The sequence below is a fragment of the Trichosurus vulpecula genome, chromosome 5, assembly GCF_011100635.1.
Source record: "Trichosurus vulpecula isolate mTriVul1 chromosome 5, mTriVul1.pri, whole genome shotgun sequence".
In the NCBI taxonomy this organism is placed as follows: Eukaryota; Metazoa; Chordata; class Mammalia; order Diprotodontia; family Phalangeridae; genus Trichosurus; species Trichosurus vulpecula.
The window spans coordinates 156,920,109-156,938,211 of NC_050577.1; the positions used below are offsets into that span (position 1 = coordinate 156,920,109).

General features: G+C 35.6%; 1 protein-coding gene across 1 annotated transcript in view; it reads right to left on the bottom strand.

Annotated features, from left to right (window-relative positions):
• Positions 1 to 14,827: 14,827 nt before the first annotated feature.
• The window catches only part of LOC118851098 (cadherin-related family member 3-like), a 132,098-nt gene continuing 128,822 nt past the window's right edge, over positions 14,828 to 18,103 (bottom strand). The window contains exons 20-22 of the mRNA XM_036760650.1: positions 17,195 to 17,287; positions 15,871 to 15,940; positions 14,828 to 14,884 (exon numbers count right to left, since the gene is read on the bottom strand). Coding sequence (XP_036616545.1) covers positions 14,828 to 14,884; positions 15,871 to 15,940; positions 17,195 to 17,287 — 220 coding nt within the window. The remainder of the gene's footprint in view (positions 14,885 to 15,870; positions 15,941 to 17,194; positions 17,288 to 18,103) is intronic.

Sequence of the window (18,103 nt, forward strand, 5' to 3'; positions counted from 1 at the left end):
CTAGTAAGGGATTCATGTTTTAATTAAGAATACAAAGCTTCTAAAGTCACTTGAGCAGAAAGTCTATGACGCTGTGAGGAGACTTGGATAGAGATGTTCATGGAAGATAGAAATTGGTAATTCTTTGGATGAGTCTAAGACTATAAGCACCACTAACTAGTGGGACGAGTGACAAAGAGATAAGTCAGGAAAAGGAGCAGCTATTGTGGAGAAATGGTAGGGATGTGATAACCCCCCTCCTTCCACTCTGTACTTACTGCTAAAGAATTTAAAGAAGGAAGCAGAAATATTCCATCTCTCTCATTTTACATTTTGCATTTTCCCAAATGAGTAGTAGGTGTCAGAGTAGTATGTGAACCCAGTTCTTTGGATTCCAAACTTAGCACTTTTCCCCACTATAATACACAAATATGCTTCTCTTTCATGTAAATTCTCCATAGGGGAGAATGGCTATAAGTTTTGGCTCCGTACTGATCCTCCTTTACTCTACTAATGGTCCAGGGTATTCAGGAGGACTAGCACCTCTGGTGTGAGGGCTTGCCAAGCCCTTTTGAGGGCTGCTCATCCACCTTTGTCTACCTGGTACTCAACTCTCCTCTGTGGCTCCAAGAAGCTATAGAATGCACAGCAGCCACACACCAGTAAATCTTTTCAGCAGATGGGCTAAACCAGTTTGAGGGTAACCCACAGGCCTCAAACCCATCAGTGAGTTGGGAAGGGGAGGAGTGTCTAGCCCAAACATATGAAGAGTTCCCTTGGTGGAATGAGAAGATGAGAACAGTTTGTTCCAATGGCCATGAAGGCAGCTGAAGCAGATGCTATGGAGTGAACTTGGTCAGACATCAAAGACACCAAGGTCATCCACTGTATCCCAGGTCATGACCCGTCATCTGGACTTTTGTCTTGTCCTTGGGCTTTGATGACTCAGGAAGAGAGAGAGTAAGGCTGATGACTGTTCAACTCTGCTTCACTTAAATCCAATTCACCCATGAACCAAGACATCATCCATGACATCCTCTTTGAAAAAGGAAGACAAGCAACTAATGATCTAAGCTCCAAGAATGAGAGTCCAATATATTCATAAACATTACCACGACATGTATTATGATTGTGCCCCTGAGTAAGGAAGCAAGATTTGTTACATACTGTGCTAAAGTGCTATAGATACAGCATATATATAAAGAAAAAGCTAAAGCTACATATATATACACAGACATATATGCATACATACATGTACACATACATATACATATATATTATATATACACGCACACAAACACATCTTGTTTCCCCCATTAAAATGTGAGTTCCTCGATATAGAGACATGAGATACATAAAAAGTAGATACTCTGAAAGTGAGGATATAAGGAAATGCCTCTAGCAAAAGGTGATGTTTGAGCTGAGTCATCAAGAAAGTCATAGAAGGTAGAAGTGAGAAAGGAGTGCTTTCTAAGCATGAATGTGTAATACATGGTATATTCATAAAGCAATAAGAAAAAAATGACATTTATTGTTTCATATACTTGGTAGGGCTGACAGTGCACTGATAAGACTTAACACTTATCAACATATGCAATCCAACTTTATCGACAATTTAGTAACATGAAAATTGAACCCACTAGGAAAAAAAATGACAAGCCTGATTTCTAAAGATCCTGGTAAATATGTCCCATATCAGTGTTCATGATAAGGTTCCCTCTTTGCCCAGTTGGAGTCCATGTGTTCACCCCCTCCAGCCACCCTCCTACTGCCCTAGGTGGCATTTGATCAAATCTCTGCCAATCAACTCTGCTTTCAGTGAACACAGGATGCTCATATTTTAAAATGGAGGGAGTGCAGGAGGCTGTCCTAGTTGAGACCTAGAAGCAAGTATACCAGGAGTAAGTTTTTAAATGGAGCTTCTGCTGAGTTTTTGTTGTCTTGGCTAAGGGTGTTTACGAATTACATCTAAGTTCTGAATAGTGACCTAAGCTTATCATGAAAGGAAACTATCAATCAAAGCTAATATCATTAGCCAGTGTATAGCAATTGTTTTCTAGATTTGGGACACACAAACACATCATTAATAGGTGTTTACTAAATCTAAGACAAACCCAGTTTCATTAGTAAGTTGTTTACCAAAACTCCTGGAATTTAAGGATTTCTAAAGCTTAGAAAAATGCCTAGAACATAGTAATGGCTTAATAATGTTTTATATCCATTCATTTTATTTAGTACAGTGGAAAGTTTGATCAGGAGATGCATGGGAAATTAGAAAAGGTTGACTTAAAATCTACAAAATTAGGCTTTGTAAAAGATATGACAGTTCGAGAATTTTATCTTTCTAAGAATTTAATTAAATAGCCAAATGTTCTTCTAGCTTAAAAATTAAGTAGAAGAAAGCTATGTTTTTCAGCAATTTTTCTGTATTAGAGGTTTTTGGCTAATTAGATTTTAAATGTTTAACGTAATTTATTGAATAGATATACTCTATACATTTACATTTTCATATATCTTAATTTTTTGAGCAAAAATTTCTATGATTTATTATTTTAAGCAAATTTTATTAAACAAAACCGGGTAATGAATAAACCTCATGGCATATAAAATAGTAATAAGTAAATCCTCACAAAACCAGCAGATGGCGCATGTTAGCCAAGAATAAGAAAAAAACAGATTTGTTAAACAATCAACAGGGAACATGTAACTGGCATCTTGCAGCCTCTTTTTTTATTAATCAGTGGTCTTCCATACACACCCAGTCTTTGCCCCTTGACCAAAGTTTCTATTAATTGCAAGACAGACTTGAGGCAGAAGGGCCAATAAAGAGATGCAATGGTTTGGGCAAGAGATGGTAGCAGGCTGAAGTAGAGTCGTGGCAAGTGAGTAGAGAGAATGAGAGATGTTGTGTTGATACAAATAGCAAAATTTTGCAAATGATTAGGTATTTAAGGCAAGTGATGTTGCAGATGTGAGGATGACACTAATTTTATGAACCTCTTTTTTCTCCCCTGTTAATATCATTCCTTTTCATTTCTATCTAGACGTAGACATTTTCTGGTTTTCAGAATTGGTAAATTTTAATAATTTTAATAAGTCAGAGTTTTATTAAAAATTAAATCAAATACATTTTATGTAAAGGTGTATTATATTTCTAGGTTGCATAATCAGTAAGAAGAAAGGATATATTTTTTGCTCTTTTTTGAAAAAAATATGATGCTGTTGACTTTATTATTTAGGCAAATGCTTTAAGGTACAGAGAAAGGAGAATAAGATGCAGATTAGGTCTATATTAACAGAGTGAAGTAGAAGACTGAATCAATTCTATTTAAATATTTGTCAGTATCCTTGTACTAGGTACTGAACCTGTGTTGAGGATACAAAAATCCTTGACATCAAGAGGAGTGTGTATGTGTGTGTGTGTGTGTGTGCATGTATGTATGTTCATGTACGTAAACACACATACAATGGGGGTTTCTAAGAGAGCAGATGAAGAGAGAGTATACTGCCAGTTTGGTCAACAGTTTATGTGAGGGCATAGAGACCGGAGATGGAATGCCTTGTTAAGGGAATTCAATACATGAAATATGTCCTAAGTAAGGTTGAGTCATTGGGATAATATTGGCATTAATTATCTATATAGTTTCTTCCTTTGGTTAAAGACATTATCTTCAGAAGACACTGTTAAAATATATATCACCTAAGAGCCATTTCTCATTAATAATGAATATTGAAAATTAGCAAGGATTCATTTATCAAATTAGCTAGCTGTCACCTAGCAGAGTCCAGGGTCCTAGAGGAATGAGACATGAAGTATGTAGGATTTTAGCAAAGAATGTAGGGGACAAAGTTCATAGAATTTGACATTGCCCTTATAGAATAGGGCTGGACAGGGCTTAGCAGTACAGACCCTGGTCAGCTAGGGGATGGTATGGATGGAGAGAAGGGACACCAAAGATAAATTTCAACTACTCGGCAATCCTATTATAAGATCTTCTTTGATATTTCAGTAGATTAGTTGTGTTTGACTCTTTGTAATCCCATTTGCGGTTTCTTGGCAAATATACTGGAGTGTTGCCATTTCCTTCCTCAGTGGATTACAGCAAACAGAGGATAAATGATTTGCCCAGGGTCACACAGCTAGTAAGGAGGAATTTGAATGCAGGTCCTCCTAACTTCAGGACTAGCTCTCTATCCACTGTGCCACCTAGCTGCCCTACAAGAACTGCTCTGAAGACATAATGAGTTAAGACAGGAATCTTTAAGAATTATTCATATACTGTAAATACAAACTTAAGTACAATAAACATTTGTTAAGGACTTACTTTAAACAGAATACTAAACTAGGTATTAGAAAAGAGAAAACACTGGTAAGTTATAACATATGTCCGAGTTATTGTTAAAAATGTTAAAACAGAACAAATCTAGAGTATGTATTCTAAGCTGATATTAAACTAGTAATTGTTCTTTATATCAAATGATTCAACTAATTATGAATCCAACTCTGTTATCATCATAATATAAAGGTACATTAATTGTACTTTTCATAATATCTTTTTGCCAAGAATTGAAATCAAACTCACTAGCCTGTACTTTGCAGACCCAATTCTTTTTTCAATTTTGAAATTCAAGAGAGCATTTAACCTGTTCTAATTCTTCACATTCTCTCTAAGATAGGTAGGTGAAGCCTGAGGTGAGAAAGCCCTGAGTTCAAATCCCTGGTTGCAGATATTTAATTAGCTAAGTTATCCTGAGCAACTTCTGCCTCCTTCAATTTCTTCAACTGTATAATGGGGATCCTAGGAGTACTGTGCTGTTTTAAGGATCAAATTTAACACAATGCCTGGTACATAAGTACTTAATAAATGTTTGTTCTCATTCCTCTTCCAGGATCACTGAAATTGGTTCCATATCACATGTACCAGTTCTTATAGTATGTAGTTCTTCTGGTGCTGTTGGCTTGACCTCATCAAGGAAAGGTAGGTGTTCCCCTGTAATTTTCCTATCTATCATGGGTATTAACTACCTGCTTGCCAATTTTGTTGAGTTCTTTCCAATCCAGAGGTCATTCTTTTCAAAGAAGACAGAAGCAAAATTAAAGTCGAACAGCTCTACTTTCTCTATGTAGCTTAGTTATCATCATCCTATCTACCTCATGCAGGAGTTCTATATCTTCTTCCCCCAGCCTACCCCAAATGGAGAAGAGGCATTTGAGTTGAACTTTAAAAAATGGTTTGGCATTTAACAAGGAAAAGAGATCAAGGAGGACATTGTATGCATGTATATTAGTATGAACAAAGGCGTAGAGCTGTAAGGGGCTCAGGAGGGGCAAGGAAGAGGCCATTTTGTCTGAAGTGTAGGGAGAATGAAAGGGAATAATATCAGAAGGTGAACTCTGGAACTGTATTCTACCACCTATTATTTATGGTTGTAATGAGAATAATAACAAGTAATACTGTCTTAATTGAAATTGAGGTAAACTTGCCTTTTGAAGAATTTCCAACAGTCAGAACCTCCCAATTTCAGGCCAAGGAACAAATATACATATGCCTTAACATTCAAAGTGTCTAATAATTATTGTACTTTAGCCCTAGTTGAGAGTAAACTAAGGTAACAGGTATAAGTAGTACTTTTAATCACCTGAATCAAATTATTTTGCCTTCATATTAAGAAGAAAATAAAAATAAGTTTCTGAAAATTCTATCATAAGCCACAGAATTATAGAATTTTAGAGCTGAAAGGCACCATATAAATCTATTCACTTTTGAGCTAGTTTTTGAGTTATCTGGCAGAAAAGTTTTGTGGTATTTTGTTTTTATTTCTTTAATTTGTCTACAACTGAATTCATAATGCATCAATATAATCTAAGAAAGAGAGACAGAATCACATTTGCAAAGAGCTGTAACTTTTATTTTCCATTGGTATTTTGCATGCGATGAAATATTTGTCTAACAAGCAATACTATATGAACACTAATATAGTTGCAGCAAAGAATTAATCAGACTTATAAAAACATGAGTACTATGCAAAAACATGCAAATGTAAGCAGTTGGATATCTTTTTTTCTTGTTCAAAGTTTCCTTTTTAAAAAAGCCATTTTCAAACACATCTAAATATATGTGAAGACATAGAGATATAATGACCTTTATGCTTGTCAAATCAAATATCTTCTACTGGAGTCTGTAGTTTTTCATTTTTCTCACTAATTCAGCATCTTGATTTCACCTGTCTGACTATTGAAGAGGTACTGCTTTCCAGTCACTGAAGAGAAAAAAAAATCAATTACTGTGAATGTCCCATTTGTTAATTTCCATCTAAGAGCCTGCATTTATATAGCAGTTACAAGTTTACAAAGCACTTTATATATATTATTTATTTTGATCCTTCCAACTTTGTGAAACAGATGCTAGTATTATCCCCCTTTTACAGATAAGGAAACAGAAGGAGAGAGAGGTAATGTATATTTCCCAGCATCACACAGATAGTAAGTTAATGAACTAGAATTTGAACAGTTCTTCCTGACCCTACATTCAGTACTCACTCTATCCATTATTCCATCCCACCTCTCAATCTCATCACTAATATATTCAATTTTGAATGTTTTAAATGAGAAATATAATAAAAGGGATCTTATAGATATGTTAACATTTTATAGTATTTTATAAATTTTATCATTTAAGAAATTTAAATTTAAGAAATCTTATAATTATACTTTGTAATTAAGAAATAATTTGTTTAATTATATATATAACTGTATGCATATATATATGTATATATATATATATTTGTATGTGTGTGTGTGTATCTGTATGTCTGTGTGTGTTTTATAATAGAAAGTCTCTAGAATCTTGGGTAGTTCACTCTGTGGAAGATTTTGGGAAAAGTATGGACAAGAATTGTGTAGTGAGTGCCATAGAAATATTCTTTTTTAAACCAGGAGATGGCATTTCCATATCCATGAAAAAGGGATCCCTCAATATTATCATTTTGCTGTTCTTAATCTTTGTCAGCTCAGTTTAATAACAAAGTGTCAGATTTTAATTTTGTATTGATTTACTGAATTTAAATATTGATTCTAGTTGCAAACATTTATTTCAAATGAAATCAAAATTGAAATAATTATTTTAAGTTCGGTGACAGAGTATTTCTCTCAATGAAATTCAACAAAGATATCATCACTGTAACATTTCTGATGATTTTCCAGGTTGGGTACATTTATCCTCATCCATACAAAAGCTTTCACACCAGCTGGAAGCCAGCAAGGTTTTCAATTGTAGAAATCATTTGAACTCAAAAATAAATTCATTACTTTGGCTTCATATGGGGCACATTCTCTTTATGTCCTGTAAGAAGTTTGATGCAAGACATACTATAGCAACTCAAGAAAGTCAACAGCATAAAAACTGTGACTACAAACTTTAGTACTTACTTGTTTGGTTATTCTTTTGCATTAATTAGAGCTGCTCCCTACAATTTCTTACCCTTTATTACCCATAGATTTCCTTATTTAGCATTCACCACTATAATAACATGGCATTTTATCAATCCTTATCATTCCTCACCTATCTGCAGCATTTGACAGGATGGATCACCCTCTTGAATATTCTCTCCTCTTTAAGTTTCCTTGGCACAGCTCTCTTCTGTAATCCTTCTCTCTGTCCAAATGTCTCCATTGCTGGGCCTTCATCCATGCCATGCCAACTTACCATAAGTGTCCTAATAGAGTTTGTCCTGGACCTTCCATTTTATAAAATAGTTCACGGTAATCTCATCAGCTCTCATGGTTTTAATGATCATTTCTATGCAAATGACTGTCAGATCTATATTTCAGCCCTAATATTTCTTCTGAGCTAAACTCATGCATATACTCATATATATGTTGTATGTACCTATTTTTTACGTTATTTCCCCCATTTGAATGAAAGTTACTTAAGCACAGCAAGTATTTTTCTTTTCCTTGTATTCCTATACTTAGCACAGTACCAAACATATAGTAAAGGTTTAAAAATGCTGGTTGACAAAATAATAATAATAATATCAGCTAGGGAATAGCTCTTGTTTTTATAAATTTGAGAAATGAGGCCTTTATCAGAGAAACTTGCTGTGATTTTTTCCAGTTTCCCATTTTTCTTCTAATGTTGACTGCATTAGTTTTGTTTGTACAAAAGCTTCTTAATTTTATTTAATCTAAATTATCCATTTTACTTCCCATAATTCTATCTCTTGTTTGGTCATACACTCTTATCCATACATCTGTCTGATGGGTACATTTTTCCATGCTGTGCTAATTTACTTATGATATCACCCTTTATGTCTAAATCAGGTACCATTTTGACCTTATCTTGGTATACAGTGTGAGACATTGGTTTATACCTATTTTCTGCCAAACTGCTTCCAATTTTCCTAGCAATTTTTGCCAAATGGTAAGGTCTAACCCCAAAACCTTGGATTTTTGGCCTTATCAAATAGTAGTTTACTATGATCATTGTTGCTGTAATTGTTGTTCAGTCATGTGTGACTCTTTATAATCCCATGCACTATACTGTCCATGATTTTTTTGTTTGTTTATTTGTTTGTTTTTTGGCAAAGATACTGGAGTGGTTTACCATTTTTTTCTCAAGTGGATTAAGAAAATTAGTCTAAAGTTTTCTTTCTCTGTTTTTGCCCTCCCTGGTTTAGGTATCAAAACCATCTTTGTGTCATAAAATGAATTTTATAGGACTCCTTCTTTCCCTGTTTCTTCAAATAGTTTTTATAGTATTGGGATGAAATGTTCTTTAAATGTTTGGTAGAATTCACTTGTAAACCCAGGCTTCAAGTTTTTTGTCCTTCCAAGGTGATGTGATCTGGGGAGAGGTGTGGTCACTACTATTTTGTCTGCACTCTGGTCCTTACCCAGGAAGGGTCCATGATCCCTTGGGACTGCAAATTATACTGTCCCTCAGGGCTTCTACTTCTTTTTGACTAAAAGTGCTCATCTTCATTCTTGAACTATTACCTAGAAGTGGGTATGGCAACGGAGTTGCCAAACAGCATCTGGTCTGCTGGTGCTAGCACATGGCTACCCTGTAATCACTTTCTGACCACTTGCCAGGCTCCCTTACTGTCTCTGGCTTGTAAGCTCCCAAAGCTGCTGATTTTCCTGTCACCACCACCTAGTCCCAACCACTGGTGTTTCATCCATGTGGGCTCCAGGCCAGCCTCCTTCCTTGTTTCACAGATTTCTCTTTCCAACCTCCTATGTTGTCTTGGGCTGGAAGAATATCTCATTCTGACCTTTTGTTGGCTCTGCCAATCAGAATTCAATTTGAAGCATTATTTTAAAATCATTTGGAGGGGAATGTTGGGAGAGCTCAGCTGTGTGCTTTCTCTGCTCCACCATCTTGGCTCCATCTCTGGAAGTCCATCAAGTGAATTATTAGTAGGCAGTTTGAACACATTCAGACAGTCTGGATAATTAATTGCTTGGTTCATTTTCCCACATCATTAGGAACAGTTTCCCTATGTCACATGTGACCTAACAGAAACAATGCAATTGTCCAAAGTAACACAAATGCCTGGAATCCATTGCTTCCTCATCTCTGCCTCTTAGAAACTTTATCCTTCTTTTAGGACTTAATTTAGTTGCTACCTCCATGAAACCTTCCCACATGTATTCTCTTCCTTTAGGTCTTGATTCTCTCTTTCTACCTGTTATTTGGTATTTCTTATCTATGTATATGATAGATGTATACATAAATACATATGCATATATAAAGAGATAGATATATTACTTAAGTATGCAGATCATTATAGCATCAACTCCTTGAGGTCATGAGCTGTTCACTTTTCTAATTATATCCCAAACAACTAGAACAATATCTTGTGCTTATTTAATTGAATTTAGTTTTTTATATTCATGATTCAATCTATAGAAGATTAAAATAATACAATTGGTGGTTTCTCAAAAGTGACCACCAGTATTTAACATCAAGATCATTAAGTTGAACACATTTGAATTTACAGAATTCTGTGATACTTCTTGTCATAGAGGGAAAAACTGTTACCGTATATACTGTATTTCATTTTTTTTTAAACTACAGATTTCTCTTCAGTAGCTATTCCATTCAACTACCAATTCTAATTTTGGTGGCGTAGTGCTGACATCATGTGGTATATTTGGGAAGTAACTAGCATATACTCTATATTCCAGGGCATTGGTTATTTACTCCTAGATTACTCTTCAGTAGATTTTTGGTGAAACATTCAAATTGTAATTATTTGTCAGAAGCATAGTTACATATGTTCTTGTTTCATCTGAGAACACATCATAAATGTAAATTAACACTGCATTATATTGAACATTATGTATGTCTGCTTTAGAGTACATGTAGCTTACATATGTAATTTATTATGAGTATTCTGCAAATAACTACACATTTAAAAAAAAACAACCCAGTAAGTATATGGAGCCAAAAGATTCAGCTGAAAATCAATCCTTTACTAATTACAAACTATCCCATTGACCTAACATGTACACACGTGCATAAACAGACACTCTCCAAAATAAACTTCGATCAGGCTCAAAGCCAGACAACAAAACCAGTATGCATTGGATTAAATCCTAAAGTTTTGAAACTAGGACTCAAGGGGATCAAAAGAGGAGCTCTTTACCAAAATTATGCTATTTCTCATGCTAGGAAACATAAGCATTGAATGATCTGTCAAACATTTAATTCACTTATAATTACATAGTTGCTGACCTACATACAGAATCACAGTCATAGAATCTCAAAACTTGAAGATACCTCAGGGACCACTAATGACCACCCATGCTCCCAAAAATGATCCCTTCTATAAGATACACAACCAATAGTCATCCAGCCTTTGACTGAAAACCTCCAATATGGAGTGGGTCCTCTATCTCCTGACATAGGTCATTCTACCTTTGCATAGACAATTTTTATGAAGTTTCTTCATGTATCAAAGTTAAATTTGCCTAATCACCTTCCACCCTTTGTTTCTACTTTTCTGTGGGGCAAAACATCCCAAGTTTAATCCCTCTGCTACATGAAGTAATTTGAAAAGAGCTATCCTATCCACCCAAAAATTTTCTCTTCTATTGTGGCCAATTCTCAGTTCAATTCTGTCAACTAATCCTCATATGGCTTGAACCCTACTACTCTAGGTGCCCTCTTCAAGATACTCTTGTGTACGTCCGTATACTTCCTAAAAAGTGGTTCTCAGAAGTTGAGATGACTAGGATACAGTAGAACAGGACTACTTCCTCCTTATTCTTGAAAGCTAAATCTCTCTTAATTCCTCTCAAAATACAGAATCAGATCAAGAATAGAATTTCCCATTTTTGCTTCATCTATCATCTGAAATACGGTATTATCATTAAGAGTACAAAAGAAGTTTTTAGTTTCTCTGCTTTCAGCAGAGACCTAGAGCTCCACCAGTTGTCCCCGTAATTGTAATCTCTCTACATTATAGTATGATTCCTCGGCTTGGGGCTTGTGATGTTTCCAGAAATCATCTGTTTCTTTTCTGTCCATCTTTTCTTTGTGGATGCCTACCTGGGGAAAGTGAGTGTCTATAAGAATTCTCCTTCTCTCTGCTATCCACACTTAGGCTTTTCCTTCTGCCTCTCTCCCTTCCCCTCTGTGTTGGTTGCTATTTTACTTTGTTTCCTAAATCACCATCTTAGCCTCCAGCCTAGAGTTGAATTTTATTGTAAGTAGTGATGTATGAGAAGAGGTAATATAGTAGGAAGGAAAGACGAACCCATAGAGATATTCCTCAGTCACCCCTTGCTTCTCTATAAAGTTGTCACATCAGTCCAAATTCTTTTCTGATTAATAGGGCCACTGAGTCCTGTCTCCATCTGTGTCTCCCCTCCTTCCTTTTCTCTCACCCTCGAACCAAGAATTCTGGCCTTTTCTCCCATTTCTTAAGACAAAACCCCTGAATCTGAGTCTGGTTTTTCTTGAAAGGAATACTAATGAAACTTTCTTCAGTCCTTTATGTACAATCACCTGTCAATATAATTGAGTGGCTGTGCTTTTCCAATTCATAATGAAAGAGAGAGACCGAGGAAACAGAAATAGAAACAGAGACAGACAGACAGAGAGAAAAAGAGACAAACAGCAAGACACAGACCAAGAGACAGACAGAGAGGCAAAGAGAAACAGAGGCAGAAATAGCAACAAAGAGAAACAGAAAGAGTGAGACAGAGGCAGAAAGATATATACAGAGAGACAGTCATAGAAAGAGCGAGAAGATAAATGAAGCAGGGGTTAGAGGAGAGTTGAAGCAAAGAGGCTCCCACCTCTTAAATCTATTCTTCATTCTCACTACACACCTACTTCTTCTATTAAGTTCTCTCTCAAGCCATCATCCTTCTTCAGGCTCTTCACTGTCTCTAAACCTTTAGTGAAATAATTCAATGAACTATCCCCTAATCTTGAACCTTTTGTCTTATCACTGGTCATTGTTTGAAATTAGGATTCGAGGCAATAAAAAAGAGGATCCTTTTATCAAAATCATGCTATTTTTTCATGATAGTTAACATAAACATAGAGTGCAATCACATTTAATACGATTATTATTTCATTACATATGAAATAGTATGGCAGTACAGTAGAGAGATGTATGGATCTGGAGCCAGAAAGATCTAAATCCAAATCTTTCTTCAGTTACTTACTAGTTGTGTGGCCCTGGGCAAGTTACTTAACCTCTGTCTCCCTCAATTTCCTCATTTGCAAAATGCAGGTAATCATAGCAACTACCTCCCAGTGTTGTGAGAATAAAATTATTTGCAAAGTATTTTACAAAGGTTAAAGCAATATGTATGCAAAATTGTAATATTTGTAAAAAATTGTAAATTATTTGATAATATTTATAAAGTGCTCAGCACAATTCCTGGCATTTAGTAGGCAATACAAAAATGGTGGTTATTATCATCATTGTTATTAACATATTAGTGTAGTGCCTTTAAGTATAATTAAGTTTCCTTAGTTTCCTCTCTTGACATTATTGATTTTTGTTATTGACTTACCAGTTGTGTTTATAACTCTTAATTTTATGTTTACCTGGAACTCAATCCATTTTATTCTATTCTTTCATTTTCCCTTCCTTGTCTAAATGCCTACATATATTTCCTATAATCAATGAATTGCATTGGGTTACAATACCAAATTGTCATAAAAGTTTAGTGCTAAATACACACACACACACACTCACTCACATAATTAATTTGAGCTCTTTATTTTAAAGCAGAGACACTGAAGTCTTTAAATATCATGCCAAAACAACTGGTTAATTTGATCAATTCAAGTAAATAAAGTGAAATGACCAATCAGTAATCATTTATTAAGCACTTACTATCTGCCAGGCACTGTGCTGAGCTCTAGAAATAGAAATACAAGAAAGAAAGGGAGTTCCTGCCCTGAAAGTTTACATTCTAGTGGAGAAAGACAACACAGTAAAAAGAAGCGGAAATAGATCAGGATAATTACTTGATCGTATGTTACAAGGGACATTTCAAGGAGTAGGAGTAATCTACAAATGTTTGTAATGGCAAACTACAACCATAAGACTCTTTAAAAGGAGGGAGAAAAAGAATGGAAAGTCAGAATAAAGGCTATGTGAAGTCAAAGATAACCTGAAGGTTTTGAGCCTAGGTGCCCCAGAGGATAGTAATTTCAACAACCTGGGCTTTGAAATTCAGAGAAAGGACACCCTGGGGAAGGGGAGGAGGTGAAGAAGGAAATGATGGTCTTACATGTTGAATTTGCAAAGATATTAGTATATACAGGTAGAGATATCCAGCAGGCAGTTGGAGATACAGTATTATGGTTTAGGGGGTAGGTTAGGCCTGAAGATAAGAGATTTGGAAATCATCTATGTAGAAAGAACATCTGAAACCCTTCAAGTATTTCCAGGGCAGTGAGATAGTGCAGTAGATAGAGTGTTTGGACTGGAGCCAGGAAGACTCATCTTCCTGGAATGAGACAGACACTTATTAGCTGTGTGACCCTGGGCAAGTCACTTAATCCTGTTTGCCTCAGTTTCTCCATCTGTAAAATGAGCTGGAGAAGGAAATGGAAAACTACCGCAGTATCTTTGCCAAGAAAATCCTAAATGGGGTTGTGAAGAAGCAGCTAGGTGGTACAATGGATAGAGCACTGGGCCTGGAGTCAGAAATACCTAAGTTCAAATCCAGCCTCAAACAACTCACTAGCTGTGTGACTCTGGCAAATCACTTAACACTGTTTCCCCAGCTGTAAGATGACCTGGAGAAGGAAATGGCAAGCCACTTCATTATCTCTGCCAGGAAAACCCCAAATGGGGTCACCAAGAGTTGGATACAATTTTTTAAAAAATGGAACGACAGCAACAACAAATATTTCCAAGGGAGAGAGGTGGAGAAGGTCAAAAAGAAGGGCCAAGACGAATCCTTAGGGGACACCTACACAAAGGATTTTGGGTAAGAAGAGGATTATACCAATGAAAGAGACAGGAGAGAAGCCATCAGAGAAGCAGGAAGAGAATCAGAGGAGAGTAAAATCATAAAAGTCAAAGAAGGAGAGAATAACCAGAAAGAGAGGCTTATCAATAGTGTCAAATGCTGCAGAAATCTCAAGGGGACTAAGAATTTGAAGATGATCAGATTTAGCGCTTTTGACCCTTGAAATAATCTCAGGAATGGTGCAAAATTAGATGAAAGGATTCAATTCATTTTGTTTAAAAAAACAATTCATGAAGTCAATATCATTGATAACCTTATCTTAATTAACATTTAAGACTACCTCTTTATCCACAGATTTTTTTTAAAGCTATAAACATTAAGAATATGTGTGGTTTTTTAACTCATCTGCTTCCTACCAGGATCAATTGCACGTCCATCATAAACTGAGGCTGCCTATAAGAAAATGAAAAAAAAATACAATTACTATTCTGTTCCAAATGTGTCTTCATATTCCTAGATGTTGACATAGTCAATGCTTTTTCTATTACTAAAGTGGAATTTTAACTTTTTTGTTCATCACACTATTTTAGAATCACTAAAATAACCTAGAATCACAATAACTAATCAACCTGAGTAATCATTTGAGCCACCTGTAGACTGGAAATCAAGAGACCTGGCTCCTTGTCCTGGTTCTACCAATTTGCTCTAGAAAACTTGATCAGTTACCTCACTTCTATGGGCCTCAATTTTCTCAATGGTAAAATTAGAAGGTTGGAATATTTTATATTAATTATAAAATTATAGCACTCTAAGCTAACTCTTATCATGTGTGTATGTATATAATCCCATTGTTGATATATACATATACAAACACACATAGTATATACATATACATAGGCACGTGTATCTATCTATGACAGTATATATGATAGTAGCTTCTGTCATTTAAACTTTGGTTCCCTGAAAGGTCAAGAGTGATTGGTCATTTTACACTTAATGAATCTCTTAGCCAGTTGTCATTTCATACCCCTCAGCCTTCATGATGTCTTACAAGAATCCCTAAATAGGTATAATTTATCTCGTGGTTTTGAACATTTCGAAGAAACAAAAGCAAAGTAAGTATGGATTTTCTACAATAAAATATTTAATCCATTAGAATTATAAAATTTCATTATTCTTCTTCATTTAAGTAGTATAATTTCCTTACTCCTGGTTTCTAGCTGTCAGTCATTTTTAAGGGATTTTAATGTTTGTCTTTTTCAATTTCTATTCCTCTTTTACCTCAGTTTTGTATCATGCTTGCCTTCTTTTTTGTTTATGAGTTTCATTATTTCTACTCTTAACTATTATTGACAGATGCATTTTACTCTCCTTCAAGCTTGAAGGTTCAGAGGTGCTTGGTTTAATAAAACTGATTTAACTTTCCTCTTTATACTTACATTTTCATTTCCAGGCAGTAGTGTTGGCTTCAAATTTGACTTTTGTTGACTGTTAAATGAGTCCGTAGTCCTAAATAGTACCATCAAAGAAATACTGAGAATCTATACCTGGGCATTTTTTCTGATATTTTATCCCCGATTATGATCAAACTGTATATTGTTGGGGAAAAATGACATATGAACATTTTTTGTGTCACAAGTCATTAGTCAGCACAGAGTCAGGCACCAACAGGACACACACTCACTAAATATAGGATCTGTATTTTTATCTGCATTTATAGCTCTTGGTATGACACCTCTTCCTACCAATATAAAATGACACAATGTATAGCAGTTAAGTGATTTGCTCAGATTAGATATGATTTCATACCTAATAATTGTCAGAGATGAAAACTGAATCCAAGTTCATATTCTCCTCCCTCTCATCTCTCTCTCTCTGTCTCTCTGTCTCTCTCCCTCTATCTCTCTCTCTCCCTCTCTCTCTTTTATTTCTATGTCTCTCTGTCTCTCTTTTCCCTTCTGTACATTCCACCGTCTCTCTCTCTCTCTCTTTTACACACACACACACACACACACACACCACAGACATACAGAAACACATATGGTAGGAAAGATCATTCCAAGTCAGGGAGTTGAGTCCAAGTTTCACTCCTGACAAAGGCAATGTTCTCACCTAAGCTGCAGTATAAATGCTGATCTGCATTGGCAGAGGGAGTTGACTTTTCAAGAGTTCTCTGACTTGAACTTACAGTTATAGTAAAAAGAGAGTGAGAGACAGACCAGCCTCCAAACTGTTTTCTTAGGTTATAGAATAGGGGGCATCTCTATGAGTTTATTATTATTTTTTAATTAAATGTCGATCTTAATGGCAAAGGGACCAAACCTAATCAGAAGCAAGAACAAATAAGTTCTGGCCAAAGGTCTGAAGTTCAGATATCTTTCCTGTAATGCAACATCGAAGGACAGTAATTTTTCTTTAGGAAGAATTGTAATATTTAAACCTTCAATGAGCCTTCATTATACAGTGAAGAATGAGGTTTAGGGGCTAGGAACCTCCAATACATGCTCCCAGGTAAATGAGATATGCCCTGTGCAAAAGTCTATGTTATAGTTGCTAAGCAGGAAAAATTAATTCTAAAATTATGCCAATTTTTTTTGCAAAAGTTATAAAATTGAATTATGATCATTTTAATTAAAAATAATACATACCTAGTAAAGAGAAAAGGAATGTTAACCATGTCCTCACCTTTAAAATATATTGAAATAGTTGTTAAAAGCTTAAAGATAGTTGAGATTATCAAACAAATATGAACTTTTCTTCTACCTTGGCATCTCAATGATTTCCTTAGTAGTAATACTTGGTTGACTCATTTGATGCTGGTGACAATTGGGAAAGAATCTTGAACAGCCTGGAGTACTGATGTTAAGGGAATAATATATGTTAGTTAACATGAGAGATACAGGCACCCAAGGTATACATGGTTAACATTAACAGTGAGGAAATATTTACTAATCAATAGGCACAAATGTTATGCTGTGTCTACAGTGACACACTCCTTTCTAAACCATCCTCTACACAGTTGATGAAGTAACTTTCCGAAATTCAAGTCTACTATGTTATTCTTCTCTTTAAGAATCTTCCTTGGCTCCCTATTGCCTGTGGGTTGAAATACAAACTCCTGAGCTTGGTTTTTAAAGCTCTTCAAAACCTATTGTTCCTGTCTCATTTCTCAGTATCCCCTTTTCATGCAGGTACCAAGAGCCGGGGCAGATAGAGAGCAGAGTGGACATAGGCCTGAGTTCAAATCCAGCCTCAGACATCTACTGAACTTTGTGGCCCTGGGGAAAGTCACTTGATCCTGTTTGCCTCAGTTTCCTCATCTGTAAAATGAGCTACAGAGGGGAAATGACAAACCACTCTAATATCTTCGCCAAGAAAACCCCAAATAGGGTCACAAAGAGGCAGACATGACTGAAAAACAACTGAACAGGCAAGAGCCAGGTGGTAGAGGCTATTGAAGTTATTTGAGTTGGAGTTTGTGTGGCATGATTAGATTTGTAATATAGGAATCTTCTTTTGGCAGATGAATTTAAAAAGGACAAGGCCTGAAGCAGGGAGACACATTAGGAGGTTGTTGCGACAGTTCAGGAGAGAATTATTTGGATAGTGGTTATATGAGAGGAAAGGAGGAATGGATGCAAGAAATAGTGTAAAGGGAAAATGAAGAATATT